At 45.1% G+C, this 18402-nt stretch overlaps 1 protein-coding gene across 1 annotated transcript in view; it reads left to right on the forward strand.

The window, feature by feature from the left end:
* Positions 1-9363: 9363 nt before the first annotated feature.
* FREM3 (FRAS1 related extracellular matrix 3) overlaps positions 9364-18402 on the forward strand; it is a 112527-nt gene continuing 103488 nt past the window's right edge. The window contains 3 exon segments of the mRNA XM_004017521.6: positions 9364-15863; positions 15866-16483; positions 18028-18117. Coding sequence (XP_004017570.3) covers positions 11306-15863; positions 15866-16483; positions 18028-18117 — 5266 coding nt within the window. The 5' untranslated portion in view covers positions 9364-11305.

Consider the following 18402-nt stretch of genomic DNA (forward strand, 5'->3'; position numbering starts at 1 on the left):
AGTATTCTTGCCCGGAGAATCCCGTGGACGGAGGAGCCTGGCAGGCTACAGTCAGCAGGGCTACAAAGAGTCAGACACAACTGAGCGACTAACACTTTCACTTTCGGGCATTATTAACTACAAATGGCCATCAGTAGGCTAGAGACCCAGAAGGAGACAGTGATCTGTGGCACTTGCCTACTGGAACATCACTAATAAGCAGGGTCCAGATCCTCCCACCACAAGTCTGGGGCTCTCTCCAGTAGCTCAGATTTGGATCCCACTGTCATAACCCGAGGCACCTCACCTTACTGTTGGTAACTACCACAGCTTCTCCTACTCACCATGAAAATTTTAGATGTTTCATGGGCTGGGGATCCTGTTTGTTTCTTTTTATGCATGGAAGGAAATCTGTTTCAAACAGATACACAGTCGTAAATAACAGGTTTTGAAGAGCTCCCTTTGCAATTTCAGGAAAATTCCAATAAACAAAGATTGCAGGAAAAGCATTTTTCCAACAACTGCACAAAATTGAGATCAGCTAACTGCACATACTGTATTCTTGATTGTCTCCAACAGCAAAGTTGCAGAATCTAATGTACCTGTTGCTTTTGTAACACGGTTTAAATAGTGTCTATATGCACATACATACACACACATATATGTGCACATATAGAGATACATATAGAGATATGTATGAACTGAACTGATGTGTGTGTGAGTACTCAGTCTTTTAGTCATATCCAACTCTTTGTGACCTTATGGCCTGTGGCCAGCCAGGCTCCTCTACCCATGGGATTCTCCAGGCAGGAATACTGGAGTGGGTTGCCATTTTCCTATCCAAGGAATCTTTCAGACCCAGGGATCAAACCCATGTCTCCTGCGTCTTCTGCATTGGCGGGTGGATTCTTTACCACTGGGTCACCTGGGAAGCCCAGGCTACACACACACACAAATACACAATTAGAATCAAGCATTTGGAAAACAAGGTATTATGCTAAGTCTATACCACTTTATGGCAAATGAGAGAGAAGTATGATCAGAGCAGTAGTCTTGCAAGATAATTAGAGACTTGGATAATAATATCATACTCCAGGCATAAAGTGACAATATCTGAAAGAGGGTAGTTACAAAGGAAAAGGAAAGGCAGGCAACGATATGAGAAAATGAAGTAATAACTAGCCAAAAATCTGAGTAGACTCTATGCCCCCTCCAGGACAGACGCATGCATGCATGCTTAGTTGCTTCAATCGTGTCCAACTCTTTGACACTATGGACTGTAGCCCGCCAGGCTCCTCTGTCCATGGAATTCTCCAGTATGTACAGAAGGCAAGGGAGGGGAAAGATTTTACTCACTTTTGAATGTGAGCCACTTAGAAGAACAATGTCACTATTCATTAAAAAGGGAAAAATCAGTGGTGAGAGAATTCACCACTTTAAAAAACTATGATGAAATTCCATAACGATGTAATCTTGGAATACTTCTGCTGTCCTATTCCCTTTAATGGGCTTCCCGGGGGGCGCTAGTAGTTAAGAACCTGCCTGCCAAGGCAGGTGACATAAGATATGTGTGTTATCCCCTGGAGAAGGAAATGGCAACCCTCTCCAGTATTCTTGCCTGGAAAATCCCAGGGACAGAGGAGCCTGGCGGGCTGCAGCGCAGGGGATCGCAAAAAGTCGGACACAGATGAAGTGACTTAGCACGCGTTGCTCTTAAACGCACATGATCTGTAATTGAACTACGAAAGTATTCTTGGGTCCTGCTATCATTTCTGCAATATGAGTCAATACTTTCTTTGCGATCACTGTCTTCTTTCCTAATTTCCTAACACCCTTTAAAAACTTCTGTGACTGTATGAAGAAATTAAGGAGAGAAAGGGAAAAATGTATTGATCATGCTTTGCCTAAAACTACAGCACCCAAAAAGGCCCAATAGGTCGGAGTGCCATCTGGCTATGCTAAACATTGGAAATAAAAGATAACCCTGGCAACGGCTTTACAGACCTCGGGTTTCAAGGACCTGTAATTATGCCAAACATGAAACGTGTCTATCATGTCTTGGACTGCATCACTGATACAGAGAAATAGTTAAACTGTTACTCAACGAGTCCTACCCATGAATTTAGCTATTTTAAAACCAAAACAAGATTTTTTATTCCAGAAAACAGATTGTTTAGTTGGAAGCATTCTCTCAGTTCATCATTTTCTATTGATGCCCTTGTGGGCCTTTTTATATAAAAGGAAATTCTCTAATTCTACCAAGTCTGAAAATGTTATCCAACTCTTTCTCATAAAGCCCACAGTTTGCAAACTTAGCTCACCAATTCAAATAGCTATGTAATTACCAACCACATCTTTAATTTAGCACAACTGACATTATAAGGCACACAAGTGAAAGTAACGGTATCAAACACCACAAATGTTTTGAGAGCAAGTAAACCAATAAAAACATTATTCAAGATAATGTGTTCAGTAAGAAAACTCGTAGCGAATTTATGCATATGCTTAGAGCATCTATTCAGCATTTGCTTTTACAATCACTTTAAAAGAATAATCAACATGTCACATTACTAAAAATAAACCCATTCCACAAAAATAGCAAAAGAAAGCAGCTGGCACAGTGTGCTCCTCTTCCACTGCAGCTGCTTTATATTATTGAAATTTTACAGTTTGCAACTGACACCAGAGTAATCTAGACTTCAAAATGTGATATTCGTTCGCAGTACTTTAACAATTTTCCCTTAGGACTCAAAAACGTAACTTTTTAAACTTGAAAACATAAATTTTCATTGTTCTATTGCAGTGTTCATATTGCAGTGTCTACATGTTCAAATATATTAAATGGATGTGGTTGAAACTTAATGCAATTTGTGTACTATATATTTCATCTGTTTATAAGATTTCTGTTTCAAAATGTTCTGAGGAGGAAAAGAGAAAAATAGAAACACCCTTCAAAACATAAACCATATTTATTCTTCTGGGTATTACACAGAGAATAAGGCCAAGCCTGGAAAAATCCACTTATAAAATATTGTAAAATCATGTGACCCATGACAGCTGAACATAAATTTTGGAATAATTCAACTTTTAAAACTCATAATGAAATCAGTATGTTGTACACCTAAAACTTATATAACATTGTCCAATACTTCAAAGCCAATCCACTAACACCAGATTTTAGTGATAGAAAGTACTGTGTTTATTGGAAGGAACGAAACCTGGAGAATGGGCAGCTCAGGGTCAAAAGACCCCAATTCTTCAATGGCTTTCAGGAAAGTGTTTTAAAGACAGTATGAGAGAGAGGGTCACAGGGTGCAAGATCAGTTGGTGTTCAACTCTCGGTTGATGGTGAGGTAACAGGCTATGTTTCAAGAATCTTATTCATCAGCTTTCTAGTTCCAACCAGTCAATGTGCTGATGCTCAGCCCACAGTTGACTTCCTCCACCTGTCAGAGATTTTAGTATCTGCAAAACTACTCGAGCATATAGCTCAGGATATTATCTACAGACATTGAGAAAGAACTGAAGGTTCTTGACTTTGTTTTCTGGCTAAACAGTTATTTTGTCTTCCTTTGTTTTTTCCCCTTTGTTTCTACAGTTTCTCACTTCTTTGATTAAATTTGCTCTTTGGAACTTGGGGGAAATTTAGGAGGCCAGAGTTTTTCTACAAACAAGAGATGTCCGTTCCCTGGAAAGTCAGGATTCTGCTCAGTTTCATTTACAAGTTCACAGATGGAGAGGAATTTTGCCCAGATCAGACCCCAAGCCTCGCCCATAGCTGATTTAGATGACATTTGGCTATGTTGGACTTAGAGCTGATGATGGATTGGATTAAAGACTTTCAGAGATGGTGAAATGGGGTGACTGTATTGTGCATATGAAAAGGGCATGAATTTAGAGGGACCGCAGCATGAGTGTTCTGGGTTAAATTGTGCCAGCATTCATATGTTGACGTTCTAACGCTAGTGCCTTAGAATGCGATCTTTAGAGATAAGATTTTTACCCAGGTAATCAGGTTAAAGTGAGGTCATTAGAGGGGCACTTAATCCAATATGACTGGTGTCCCAAGAAAAGTGGAATCTGGGCACAGAGACATGCACAGAGGGAAGATGATACAAAGATGCTCAGGAAAGGGACTGCCCTGGTGGTCCAGTGGTTGAGACTCCATGTTCCCAATGCAGGGGTCTTGAGTTTGATCCCTGGTCAGGGAACTAGACCTGCCTGCCACAACTGAAGCTCCTGCGTGCCTCCACAAACACCTGGCACAGCCAAATAAATTTTAAAAAAAAAGATACACAGGGATGGGATGGCCATCTACAAGTCACAGAGAGAGGCCTGCAACAGAGCCTTCCCTCACAGCCCTTGGAAGGAATCAGCCTTGATTTCCAACCACGCGCCTCCAGAGTTATGAGACGATCAGCTCTATTGTTTAAATCACCCAGTCTGCGGCGCTGTATTACAGCAGCCCACAAAACACACGCAACACCGTTTAATTATGACAATTCAACATAGAAAACATATTGATGTCAAAATCACAGAATTTATGTGACGGTTGAACGTGTTTAACAACAATCGATCATTTCTTACAGTAAGTTAGTGCTAGTTTTAATCTCCTTATAAAATATATTTAATAAAGGTAGAATCATACCTTACTAGTTCTGTATTTCTATGCATATCCCATACTTATCTTATTGATTGAAAGGAAAAAAAGTCAAAATATAATACTCTGAAAGCATAAGCGAAAGAAAAAAAAGCTGAGAGGTACTGTGGCTTAGCAACTGAACCACAGCAACAATAGTAACTATATGTAATTGATAAATACAGTAATGAATCATTTTTAGAATTTGGCTGAGCTGTAAATTTTGGAGTAGAAACCATGATTATAACAAGCAACAGATCAATTCTTAAGAGAGAGAAATGCTAACACTAAAAATAAATAATTCCCCATCACATAAAACTTGAAGACAAATAAACAGAACTGCTTAAAAGCCAGACTTCCTATTAAATCATTTAAATTCTATTAATGGAAAGCCAGGATAAAGAACAAAATATTGCCCTCTTAAATTATTGTGACATCAGATTCAACTAAGATTTCTCAAAAACAAAAAAGAAAAACACTGCTAATTAAATAGTATCACTCTTCCTCATCATGTGAGCTTTGGCTCCTAAACCTCTGAAACTACTTTAAAGGAAATCACTGCTAAATGGACATGATATCAAAATATACAATCAGGGAGCAAAGAATATCAGTTAGATTAAAAAATCAGTCAATCTTTTAACTCTGATTCTTTTTGTAACATATGTTCTTAACGCCTTCCTTTGAAGTGAAATATAGTTACTTCCTTAAGTGTTGTATGATTTAAAGTAAGATAATCAAATATCATGTGGCAGGTTAGAAGAATCCCTTCTGGTCTTCCAGGATCTTATTTTCAATCAGGAATGAAAGCATTTGAATCAGTTCTTTGTCCTGATGCAAAATAGAAGAGTCCTTTCCTCACTCACCTCCATAAGCTCCCCTGCCCTTAACCCTTAGCCTTCAAGCATTTTCCCTGAGCAGCTACAATCTGCTGCTGCTGCTGCTGCTGCTAAGTCACTTCAGTCGTGTCCAACTCTGTGTGACTCCATAGATGGCAGCCCACTAGACTCCTCTGTCCCTGGGATTCTCCAGGCAAGAATACTGGAGTGGGTTGCCATTTCCTTCTCCAATGCATGAAAGTGAAAAGTGAAAGGGAAGTCGCTCAGTCGTGCCCAACTCTTAGCGACCGCATGGACTGCAGCCTACCAGGCTCCTCTCTCCATGGGATTTTCCAGGCAAGAGTACTGGAGTGGGTTGCCATTGCCTTCTCCAACAGTCTGCATAGGAGCCCTTTCTTGGGGGATCATGAACCCAACAGCCTGAAGGGCCGCTCTCTCTGGCATGAGAGAGCCAGAACCATCTGCTCTCTTCCAGACATTAGCTGGAATCTCAGAAGAGCAGGAAAATACATTCTGAATCCCCTCTTCTCTCTCCTTCCCCATACCATCCAGTTCCCAAACATGCTGATTTCACATTAATAGCATAACCAGCAGTATCAATATCAGTAACTGGGAGAAATATCAATAACCTCAGATATGCAGATGACATCACCCTTATGGCAGAAAGCAAAGAGGAACTAAAGAGTCTCTTGATGTTGGTGAAAGAGGAGAGTGAAAACGCTGGCTTAAAACTCAACATTCAAAAAACCAAGATCACGGCATCCAGTCCCATCACTTCATGGCACATAGATGAGGAAACAATGGAAACAGTGACAGACTTTATTTTCTTGGGCTCCAAAATCACTGCAGATGGTGACTACAGCCGCAAAATTGGAAGAAGATTGCTCCTTGGAAGAAAAGCTATGACAAACACTAGACAGCATATTGAAAAGCAGTGACATTACTTGGCCATCAATGCTCCATAAATTTAGTCAAAGCTATGGTTTTTCCAGTAGTCATGTACGGATGTGAGAGCTGGAAACATAAAGAAGGCTGAGCACCAAAGAACTGTGGTGTTGGAGAAGACTCTTGAGAGTCCCTCAGACTGCAAAAGATCCAACCAGTCAATCCTAAAGGAAATCAGTCCTGAATATTCATTGGAAGGACTGAGGCTGAAGCTGAAACTCCAATACTTTGGCCACCTGATGCAAAGAGCTGACTCATTTGAAAAGACCCTGGTGCTGGGAAAGATTGAAGGCGGGAGGAGAAGGGGACGACAGAGGATGAGATGGTTGGATGGCATCACTAACTCAATGGACATGAGTTTGAACAAGCTCCAGGGAGATGGTGATGGGCAGGGAAGCCTGGAACACTGCAGTCCATGGGGTCACAGAGTGGGACATGACTGGGTGACTAAACTACAACAGCAGAGGCAGTATTTATTGGGTGAGTTCAAGTTAATGCAGCACTCATCATATCTCTGATACAAGCTGTGTGGCTACTCACCGTTGAGTAGCCAGCTGGGTAGAGCCTGCCTCTAACAACACCCTGTAGTATGTGGAGGCACAGAAGACAGTGGTGCCCAGCCTGCAGGGCAGGGAGACCGTTGTCGATTATGCAAAGGAAGATGTGGTCCTGGGATACAGCCACTGATGTGGAGCTGTGGCCCCTGCATTCTTCAGGCTGGGAGGGACCAATAGGAACATAGATGCCAATTAACCCCTGTGCAATGGGGGCAAAGTTGGCTTGGCTGACGCCAGACTGTGTGCTTAACCCCTCCTGAAGCTGCTGTCTTGGCAGATGACATAGGACCTACACAGCCAATGGAAGTCATTTTAAAGTTTTGGGGAGGAGAGGGTTCTTTTTTTTAAAACTGTTGCCTTACCGGAACATGTTCTTTAATGTTCAAGAATCCTTCGTTGGCCCCAAGGTCAACTAGAGGGGAGCCTCTGGGTAGGTTTTACTGTGGTGAGGCATTCATTTTGCAAAATGTAGGGTTTAGGCCCTTTTATTTCTCCAGTTAGTAGAGAAAAAGCAGCTTCAGGAAAGATCAGATTGAATAACTGGTCTCCATTAGCCTTGGATGGGGAACAGAGATACTGGTGTGGAGCTTCCTAGTTCTTGAGGCACAGCCTTCCACCTGTTCTCAGTCATTTCTCCTGAAGTTGGATGTGACTTTACTGAAAATGGATTGTCTCCCTGCCAAAGCACAAGCACAACGCTTGCACATATAGTCTCTTTTCAGTGACCTATTAAATACCATTTACGAACTTCAGGCAGAGCCAAGTATTTACGGAGTGGGCATGACAGAAAGTCCCCTGGGGTGACAGGGGCAAGTGAGGACTCCTCTCTGTAGGACACACTTTTAGTGCTAGTTGAACTCGTTCACAAGGTAAAATTTTTCTACTTAACTCCTATAAATCTCCATTTCTCATCTGTAATTGTAATAGTAACTTCATTACTGAACACTGTGTGCCAGGTACTATTCAAAGCTTTTTGTGTGCAGTAATCTAGTTAATGTTTATAATAGCTGTATGAGATGGGGTCTATCATTGCATATAATTTAAAAATAAGACACATAGCCACCTTGCAGGGTTCCAAAAGAATCCAGTGACATCAGTTCAGTTCAGTTCAGTCGCTCAGTCGTGTCTGACTCTTTGCAACCCCATGAATCGCAGCTCGCCAGGTCTCCCTGTCCAGCACCGACTCCCGGAGCTCACTCAGACTCATGTCCATAGGGCATATGAAAACCACCAGCATAGCACACAGTCTGTGGTTCTTTCTTCTTTTTCTTTGTAAGTGCTTTACAATGTTGTGTTGTGCTAGTTTCTGCAGTACAACAAAATGAATCAGCTATATGAATAAGTCTATCCCCTCCCTTTCGCGCCTCCCTGCCACTCCCCCTTCTCAGGTCATCCCTGAGCACTGAGCTGAGATCCCTGTGCTACACAGCAGCTCCCCACTAGCTATGGCACGTACGGCAGGGTATACAGGTCAGTGCTGCTCTCTCAATTTGTCCCAATCTCTCCTTACCCCCCAACCCTGCCCCACGTCTACAAGTCCATTCTCTAGGTCAGCGTCTGTATTCCTGCCCTGCAAGTAGGTTTATCAGTACCATTTTTCTAGATTCTATATATATATGCACATATATATGCTGTAGTTCTTTTCTTTCCCACTTAACATAGACTTGAAATGCAGCTCAGGTTTAAAAGAGAAATTTGAGAAGGCAAGAGTTAAAAGAAATGCAATATGGATAACTGAAATTGCCCTGTGCAAAGAAAACTCTAATAAATAGTTGGTTGGAAGTCAAATTTGTGTCCTCTGAACAGAACCATCACCAGCCTCTAATAAACTGCCATAGTATGAAGCAGAAAGAAAGAAGTGATCCTACATTTGCACTGGGTTTTTTCTACCTAACACCTTGGCTTTATAGCATGTAGTTACTAATTCAAAGACTTTCATTCTCTTATTCAGTCAGTCAGTCAACAAACAGTTATCATGTACCTTCTACGGGGTGGGGGGCATAAGCATTCGGTATCAGGTGTGAACAGAGTACACTCCCCACTCTCATGGAGCTTAAAGTCTAGTGGAGAAGTCAGATCTTAATCAAATGGTCTGTAAATGTATAATTGCAGAGATTTAATGTGGCTTGGGGAGCATAGAAAAACGACTTTTTGAAAAATTAGGATTTGAGTGAGGAAGGGAAAGAGGAAAACCAGAAGGGTATGGCAAATGGACAATACCAAGCATGGCTATTGGATTTTTCCATCTCGATTACTAGTGACCTTAGCAGTTTTGTTGAAATGAAAGCATGCTAAGAGGGAGTTGGTAGGAGGTTATGAAATGGAGATAGTAAGCAAAAACAAACAAAACACAAGAAGAAAAAGTACCACCTTCAAGAAGATTCATAGTGAAGAAGAAGAAAAGGAATGTTAGCTAGAAGGGGCAGATCCAAGAACAAAAACATCAGCATAGTTTTACTGTCAGCTCAACAGCCCATCCCATCTCTGCGTGAACAAGTTAGTTGCCCAGACTGAGTGATGCTTGAATGGGAACCAAAATTATACTCACACAAGAATATTCACTTGGTAAAATTCAATATATGGAGACAAATGACAGTTTTATTATTTTGAAAAAATTTGGACAAGGTAGGAATTTTATAAAATATAATGCCTCTTTCATTTACAGTGAAATTTGACCCATGTTTCAATTTAAAATATTCTTAGTAATAGTTTCCAGACACACCAGAGTAGCTCTGCATAACTAGGCTAATATATATTGTTTCAAATTTACAATCTCTTAATGTTCTGTTATATGAACAAATCTGTCTGTTAAGCAGCATTCTACTTTGGTGGGTTACATAGACCCATAGCATGCCACTGGTTGGTTTAATTAAATATTTAGGGAGGAAATTAACTATTTCAATCCACTAGCAGTTTATTCCTGCTCTGGGAGTCAGTCAGTTGTTGCTGCTGCTCAAGTGAATAAAACAGGCTGTTAAAAAAAATTGTAAAAAAAAATCAAAAGAATAACTTAGAATAACATTCTACAGATTTATATTCCCCTTAAAGCCATTTTTATCGGTACAGTTTTAGATGCATCTATTTCTCCATCATCAATAGGTCTCTCTCACATTTACATTAATTGCTTTCTAAAAATCACATTAACTACCATTTTATTTATAGGAAGAAATTACTCCACACTGTGTCTAAATGGGCACTGATACTTAAAACATGAGTATGAGGCTAAGAACCTAACCCCACACCGGGGAGGGCAGCCATCCCTCATCTGAAAGCCAAATTCCATTACAGATGTTAAATAGGTTAATTCACAGAAATTGATCCAAGTAACTGTGCTGAGTATTTTCTGTTACCGTTTCTCTTGACATCCTCGCCTCTGGCTACGATATATTTTTCTACAAAGACAGTAATTAGGAAATAGCATAACTAATAAACTCACAGGCAGTCACTGTTGATCAGATATGGAAATCACGCTCTAAGAAAATAAAAGCCATCCAGTCCATCCATTTGTGTGGTATGTGAGACCCACTGACTAGAAACAAAAGCTGTTCAAGTTCACCAGTCTGGATGCTAGTGCTCTTCCCCCCAAAACTGAGAAGGAGAAATGTCGGGGTTATTCTGTAAGCAAGGAATCACAGGATTTGGAATAAGCTGCTTTATCAGGCAGACAGCTAGAAAATCCTATTTGCAAAAGAGCTCCCACTAGCATCTTTTATGTCCGAAGTGAGACTCAGTTTTGGCTGGAAAATGCACTCTTGTCAGCGGTAAGGAAGAGGAATGGGGTTTCTTCCCTCTCTCAGAAAGACCGTTGCCTGGATGAACGGACCGCTGGAGCGCAGCGTCTCACACGAGCAGAATTGACCCGGCGATGGTCACCGTCTCGGGCCCTGGAGGACAATCCCGTTCAGCCGGCCGGGAAGGAGAGTATCCAGACCGACTGGTCTAAGGCAGGCAGCCCAGGGTTGCATGGTGGCCGGCCACCCCTCCAGGCTCGAAGGTAGGTAAGATACCCTGGGTAAAGGTACCAAGGGGCAGAGGGGAGTGCTCCTGCACGCTCCTAGGTCTCCTGAGCGCTGGGGCACATCTGGACAACTGGCGCCTGCAGTGGACAGACTGGAGAGGGGGAGGGGCAGAGGTGGCTGCGCCCCTTCCCCCCACCTTCCCACCAGCACGCCCCTATCCACCCCCCGCGGCTTTACCTGCCGCAGCTAAAGCGCAGCCCCTGGCTCTTGTTGAGTCCGCTCGCCCGCTCCAGAGTGGATAGCAGCTACCGTCTCCGCCGCCTGCTCCTGCTGCTGAACAGGCCCCTCTGAAGACAGGATACCCTCCAGGCAGCCCAGCGCCAGGGTCCCATGGCTGGCATTTCTCCGCGCCCTGCTGGCACGCCCCGGCAGCTTGCCGCCGCGCTCGCCTACCTGCTCCTGAGCTGCCCTGCCCTACAGGGACAGACACCCTCGCCTGAGGCTGAGCCCCCTCGGGCGCCCTACCTGCCCACCTGGGGCGCCCTCGGCCGCAGCAGCCCCGACGGCCCCAACATCCTGCTCGCCAACCCCGGGCTCCGGGTACCCGCGGGCCGCTCGCTTTGGCTCGACCCGCTCCGGGATCTGGTGATTCGAGTGCAGCCGGGGGACCGGTGCGAGGTGACGGTGTTGGACGCCCTGCCGCCGCGCCACGGCGCGCTCTCCCCGCGCCGCTTCCCCTGCGCCTTCGGGCCCCGCCAGGTCCGGTACACTCACTGGGGCGCCCGCAGCCCCGGACGCGCGCGGGTGAGGCTGCAGCTGCGCTACGACGCCGGGACTTCCACGCTCGCGCTGCCCTTCGTGCTCGCGGTGGACGTGGTCTTCCACCGACTGAAGCTGGTGACGCGCAACCGGCCTTTGGCGGTGGAGGAGCTGCGCGGCTGGAGCCACGCCATTGACAGGCGAGTGCTGGCCTTTGCTTCCCCGGAGCCCGGGACCGCGGCCACGCGCAGGTGCCGGCTCACCCTTGTTCCCCCCGAGGGCGGCCCACTGCCCAAGTATGGGCGTTTGGTGGATGCCGCGGGGGCCCCTCTCCCCAGGGCCAAGGCCATAGACTGTGAGGCATTTATCCGGGCTGGGGTGCGCTACCAGCACACCTCCCCTACCCCCTCGCCCAACCGGGACTATGTGCCCATGGTGGCGGAGCTGCTAGGGCCAGGGGACCCAGGAGCTGAATCAGGGGAGTTGCTGCTCCGAGAACATTTCCAGCTGCTGGTGAGGATCCTCGAGGGATCCGAGAACACGGCGCCCAGGCCCAGCCTCGCAGCTCCGATGATGCTGGAGGTCCATCAGTTCCTGCTGACGGCCCTAACGCCCGACGCCCTGGCTGCGGAGGACAAGGAGTCTAATGCCGATGACCTGGTTTTCAACATTCTCAATGCTCCCATCACTACGCCGGGGCACCAGGGCTACGTGGTCAGCACTGACGACCCCCTGGGCCTTCCAGTGTCCTTCTTCAGCCAGCGGGAGCTGCAGGAACTGAAAATTGCTTATCAGCCCCCAACGGAGAAATTGGATGCAGAGCACCTCTTCCAACTGGAGATGGAGGTGGTGGACACAGATGGTGCCACCTCAGACCCCTTTGCCTTTATGGTGGTCATGAAACCCCTGAACACCCTGGCCCCGGTGGCTAGCTATGACCAGGGACTACTAGTTTTCGAAGGTCAGTCAAGGCCCCTCTCCAGCGCCAACAGCCTTCAGATCAGTGATAGTGATCACCTGGGAGAGGTGAAAGTATCTGCCATCAGGGGCTTGAGACATGGGCAGCTGGTCGTGCTTGGGGCGCCAGCAGGGTGTAAGCATTTCACGCCGACCGACCTGGCAGCAGGGCGAGTGGTGTACCAGCATGATGGCAGCAACACCTACAGCGACAACATCGTCTTCCGGATGGAGGATGGGCACCACCAGGTGGAATTCCTCTTCCCTCTCACCATCATTCCTGTTGATGATGAACCACCAATGGTCACTGCCAACGCTGGGCTCTCGGTGACAGAAGGGCAGGTGGTCCAGATCTCCCCCTTTGTCCTGAGTGCAATGGATATTGACTCTGAGGACTCGACCATCCACTTTGTGCTGGAGGACCAGCCTCTGGAAGAAGAGGAAGAAAGAGGTGGGGATCTGGCTCCCAATTCCTCCAGCTCAAGGCAGCATCTGGGGGAGATACTGCTGCGGCAATCAGAACCACCTTGGGCTCCTGAAGATGAGGGCTGGTATTACGTGGGAAAGGAAGGACTTTATGAGAAGGTGGTGACTGAGTGGCTTCAACAAGACATAGTGGAAGGGAGACTCTTCTACCGCCATCTTGGACCCCTTGGCCCTCAATCCATAATGGCGCAGATAACTTTCCACGTGCAGGATGACCATGACCCACCCAATCTATCCAAGCAACATTTCTTCACCATCAGAGTCCAACCAGTGGATCTGCAGAGTCCAGAGCTGTTTCCAGGAACAACCCTAGAAATGACCGTGCAGCAATACCAGCTCACTCACTTCCAGAAGAAATTCCTCCGATATATTGACCGGGACTCAGATGACCAGCACCTGTGGTACACCCTGCTGATGCCCCCTACTGACACAGATGGCAACCACCAAGTCCGGGCTGGAGAAATTGTGCTCACTGATTCACCAGACACACCCATTGTGCACTTCACCCAGGCCCAGGTAAATCACCATGAAGTTGCCTACCAGCCCCCCCGGAAGAAGCTTGGTATTGTACCACGGATTGTGCAGTTCACCTACCAGGTAGAGGATGCTGCAAGCAATAGTGTACCTGGCACATTCACATTATTCCTGAAGCCTGTGGACAACCAGCCTCCCCAAGTCACCAACAGAGGCTTTACTGTCTTAGAAGGAGAGAGTTTCAGCCTCAGCAGTAATGAGCTCCATGTTTCAGACCCTGATACAGACATCGACCAGATTGTCTTCATATTAGTTTGGGGTCCCCAACATGGACATTTGCAGTACTTAAAAAAATGTATGGTCCCAGGGGAATATTTCACACAAGCTGATGTTGTTAATGGGAGTATCTCTTATCAGAACCACAGAAACCAGGCCAGCAGTGATACTTTCCATCTGGAGGTAAGTGACAAGGTGCATCACATACCCATCACTGTCCAGATTTCTGTGCATCCCGCAGCAGCTGACAAAAGTCCCAGGACCTCTATTATAGGTAGTGCATTATTAGATGTGTCCATAGATGTACTAGAAAATACAGCCACTGAGATCACCATGGACATCATCCATGGTCTAAAGGGCACAGGCGACTTGATGCTCTCTTTCACTGTGAAAGATAGCCCCAAATTGGGCACTATTCTGGTGAATGGTTTACTCACAGAACGGTTCACCCAAGAGGACCTCACCAGTGGGACAGTAGTCTATGTCCACACAGGAGGTGAAGTTGGATTCCAGAAGCAGCATGATGCCTTCAGGCTTGCCCTCTCCAAGGATTCCCATCAGCGGATGATGGGAGATAGCACAGTGGAAGAGGTGCGGGTTCAGGTGGTTGTGCTGCCCGTCAACAATGTGGCCCCCAGGGTCTTGGTCAGGGAGCCTTACGTTGTCCATGAAGGTGGGAAGAGTGCCTTGACCTTACAGCATCTCAGCATTGAAGATGCAGACACTCCCCAAGATGAAATTCTCTGCACAGTAACTGGTCAGCCAGTCTCTGGCTACCTGGAAAATATGACACCAGCTCCTGGATCAGAAGAGACCCGGGCTGGTTATCCCATCAGCGCTTTCTCCATCAGAGATGTCCAGCTAAGACATATCAACTATGTACAGAGTATCCACAAGGGGGTAGAACCACAAAAAGATCAATTCACCTTTTATTGCTCTGACGGCATCAACTTCTCCCCAAATGTCTTCTTTCCTATAATGATCTTACCAACCAATGATGAGCAGCCTGAACTTTTTGCCCGTGAGTTTGTGGTACTAGAGGGAATGAGCATCGTCATAGACACCCCACTGCTCAGTGGAGCCGATGCTGACCTGCCACCAAACGAGCTTCACTTTCAGCTCACAGCCCTCCCTCGGCATGGACGAATTATACAGCAGCTGGCCACAGAGAGCCAGCCCATCCGTAGCTTCACCTTACAGGAGATTCAGGAGGCCTCCACTGTTGTATATGAGCACGATGACTCTGAGACCACAGAGGACAGTTTTGAGGTCTGGCTGAGTGACGGCAAGCACACCACCCACAGGACGGTACCCATTGTGGTGATCCTGGTGGACGATGAAACCCCTCGGCTGACCATCAACAATGGGCTGGAAGTAGAGACTGGACACACTGAGCTCATCACCAATCGGGTCCTCAAAGCCACAGATCTTGACTCAGATGATAAGAGCCTCAGTTTTATCCTCCGCTCTGGGCCTCAACAAGGGCTTCTACAGCGACTGGGAAAACCCAGAGGGGAGGTGAGGAACAACCTCACCCTGGGAATGAACTTCACCCAGGGTGAGATTGACCGAGGCCTCATCTGTTACAGCCACACAAGCCAAGGACTTCATGACCTTATCAAGTTTGATGTGACTGATGGGATTAACACTTTGTTAGACTGCTATTTCAACATCACCATTGGCAGTTTAGACAGGGTCTTCTTCCCTGAGGTGGTTAGCAAAGGGATCACCTTGACAGAAGGTGGCAGAGTGACCCTCACCACGGATCTGCTAAACACCAGTGACATCAACAGCTTTGATGAACAGCTGCACTTTAGCATGACACAGGCTCCTCGCCTGGGGCACTTGGAAATCTCTGACCACCCTGGGGAGCCCATTACCTCTTTCACTCAGCGGCAGTTGGCTGGCAACAAGATAGTCTATGTTCGCACTTCAAATGATGAGATAAAGATGGACAGCTTTGAGTTTCAAGAGACTGGTGAGCATAACCCCGTGTTCAGACCTTCAGGATCTTCATCACAGATGTGAATAATAAGAAACCTATCATGACCATCCGTAAACTGATACTGCAAGAGGGGGAGAGAAAATGCATCACTCCCTTTGAGTTGACAGCGGAAGACAAGGATACCCCGGATGACCTCCTCCTCTTTACCATCACCCAGGTCCCCATCCATGGCAGGATTGTGTATAATGGCAGTCGTCCCGTGACCACCTTCACCCAACGGGACCTGAACGAGAACTGGATTTGCTACTGGCACGATGGCAGTGAGACAACTGAAGATAGTTTCTCCTTGACTGTGACAGATGGCACTCATGCTGATTTCTATGTCTTCCCAAACACTGCTGTGGAGACACACAGACCTCAGGTAATGTGGATTCACATAAGAAACTCCCTAGAGAGCAGGTTCTCCCAGACTGCCTTTAACAGAGATGCCCTGGCCTTGAAGCACCTTCATCCTGGACATGTGGGCTTCCTGATTACCAGCAGGTCTCTGAAGACAGAGGATTGGGACAGTTCCCACAGGCTCCATAAGTATAAAGTAACCAGAGGACCGGTGCATGGCTTCATTGTCAACACTGGCCTTGGAAATGAGAGCACGCGAGTTTTTACACAAGGTTAGTACACAGTGTCCCCTGATGCCTTTCTCCTGCTCCTTAGGTAGATAAGACCTCCCAGCTCTGCATGAAATTGTCCTGACCTCAGTCCTTTAGCAGAAAGATTCTAATTCTAATGAAATACAATGGAATGAGAAATTAACAAACAAAGGCAACAAATCTATTATCAGCTGTTTCATCGGCATGCTCTTTAAACTGGTTCTCTCATTCAATCAGGTTTGTAGTTACACATTAAAACTGCCAAATATAGGTGGACAGCTTCTGCTTCTGAAATATTAGAAGATTACAATGATTTTGAAAAGATCAGTTTAAGTTTGAATTTTAAGTAAAGAATGACATACCTAGGAATCACTTGCATAGTTTACCAGTAAGTCTGGATTTCTGAAGATAGTGGTTTGGTGTCTTGATTTCAGATATAAAAATTACACTGCACATTTTATTGTACTATTCAAATTCAATTTCTGTATCTAGAAAATGCATAGAACTAAGGTTGCCTAGGGCCACTTGGAAATGGCAACCCAGTATTCTGCCTGGGAAATCCCATGGGCAGAGAGGCTTGGCAGGCTATAGTCCATAGCAAATAGTCTGACAGGACTGAGCAACTGAACAGAAACGCATGCACAGAAGTTTGCCTAACTATGGGAGTATATGTTTTAATGATCATTTTTCTTTTATATTTGTTGTTACTACTAATGGTGAGCTAAAGGCAGGTCCCTCTGGCTTCCCAGGTGATAAGACACTGGTACCTTTGACTGCTCTTCACATGGTCATGAAACTTTTTCATGTAGCTCTATGCATGAGATGTGAAGAGATACATGGAATTTTACACATCCAATACACATAAAGCTGGTTGCAATTTTAGAGTAAAACTAAAGAAGGTTGTTTAAAAAGCAGTTTCTTTACATTTTCAGAATTGCTTCTAAACCAAGTGAAATCATGTCAGGTTCTATAAAAATTGTTCTTGCAAACGAATACCCCAAAATGCAAATTGTCTTGAAAATACTAGTATTAGCAATACAAAAACACAAGTATAGACCCAACTGACACATTCTCAGATATCCAAGAGAATGGGCAATAGAAAAACGTCATGATTTTATTCTTATTTCCTTTTTACTGAGGATGCAACAGTTATTCTTGTTTAAATTCGTTTCAACAAATAGTTCATGAGTATCCGAGTATTTCAACCTTGGATAGAAGGCCTAACACCAGCTGGATTAAGCTGTCTGTAGAGGACCATGGTATTGTGGCGTGTGTGTAGGTAGAACCTGGGCATCCTTCTTGGATGCCCATCTCGTCATCCCAGAGATCATACACAGAGTAGCACAGTTACAGAATTTTAAATTATAAGGTTCCATTTTTTTTGCTATTGCAACTTTAAATTCTTAGTAACCTTATTATTTTTTAAAAAGTTAGATGTGTGTTCAATCATTTTTAAATTTACTAATTGTAGTATTTTCATGCCCTATAAAAAACACTGAAGTTCTCATCATACTCATTTTCTGTGTGCCAACACGGCGTGTGTATGATGCTTGCTCTTTTACTAGCTGACATTGATGAGATGAGGATCTACTACATCTTGAATGAAGGCAGCAAGGCAACTAAAGACATCTTCTACTTCTCTGCCGAAGACAATGGTAAGTCAGTATTGAGACCATACCTGGTAGTCTTGGTTAAGTCAAGTCAGTATGAGATGGAAAAGAATTTAACCATGTACATAGTAATCACAATCAGTAATGTCATAATATCGCCAAATGAATTCTTTTGGTTTTATTTGTAGTCTTCTGCCAAAGCATCCTTGACAAATCATTTTTTAGGAAGGGAAAGCAACGAAAAGTTTCAGTAATTAATATGAAGTATTTTACCTGACCAAGGTTATGTGTGACATCCTATAGGCAAATAAATTTCCTCTTCAAGAGGAT

This window comes from Ovis aries, chromosome 17, assembly GCF_016772045.2.
Source record: "Ovis aries strain OAR_USU_Benz2616 breed Rambouillet chromosome 17, ARS-UI_Ramb_v3.0, whole genome shotgun sequence".
In the NCBI taxonomy this organism is placed as follows: domain Eukaryota; kingdom Metazoa; phylum Chordata; class Mammalia; order Artiodactyla; family Bovidae; genus Ovis; species Ovis aries.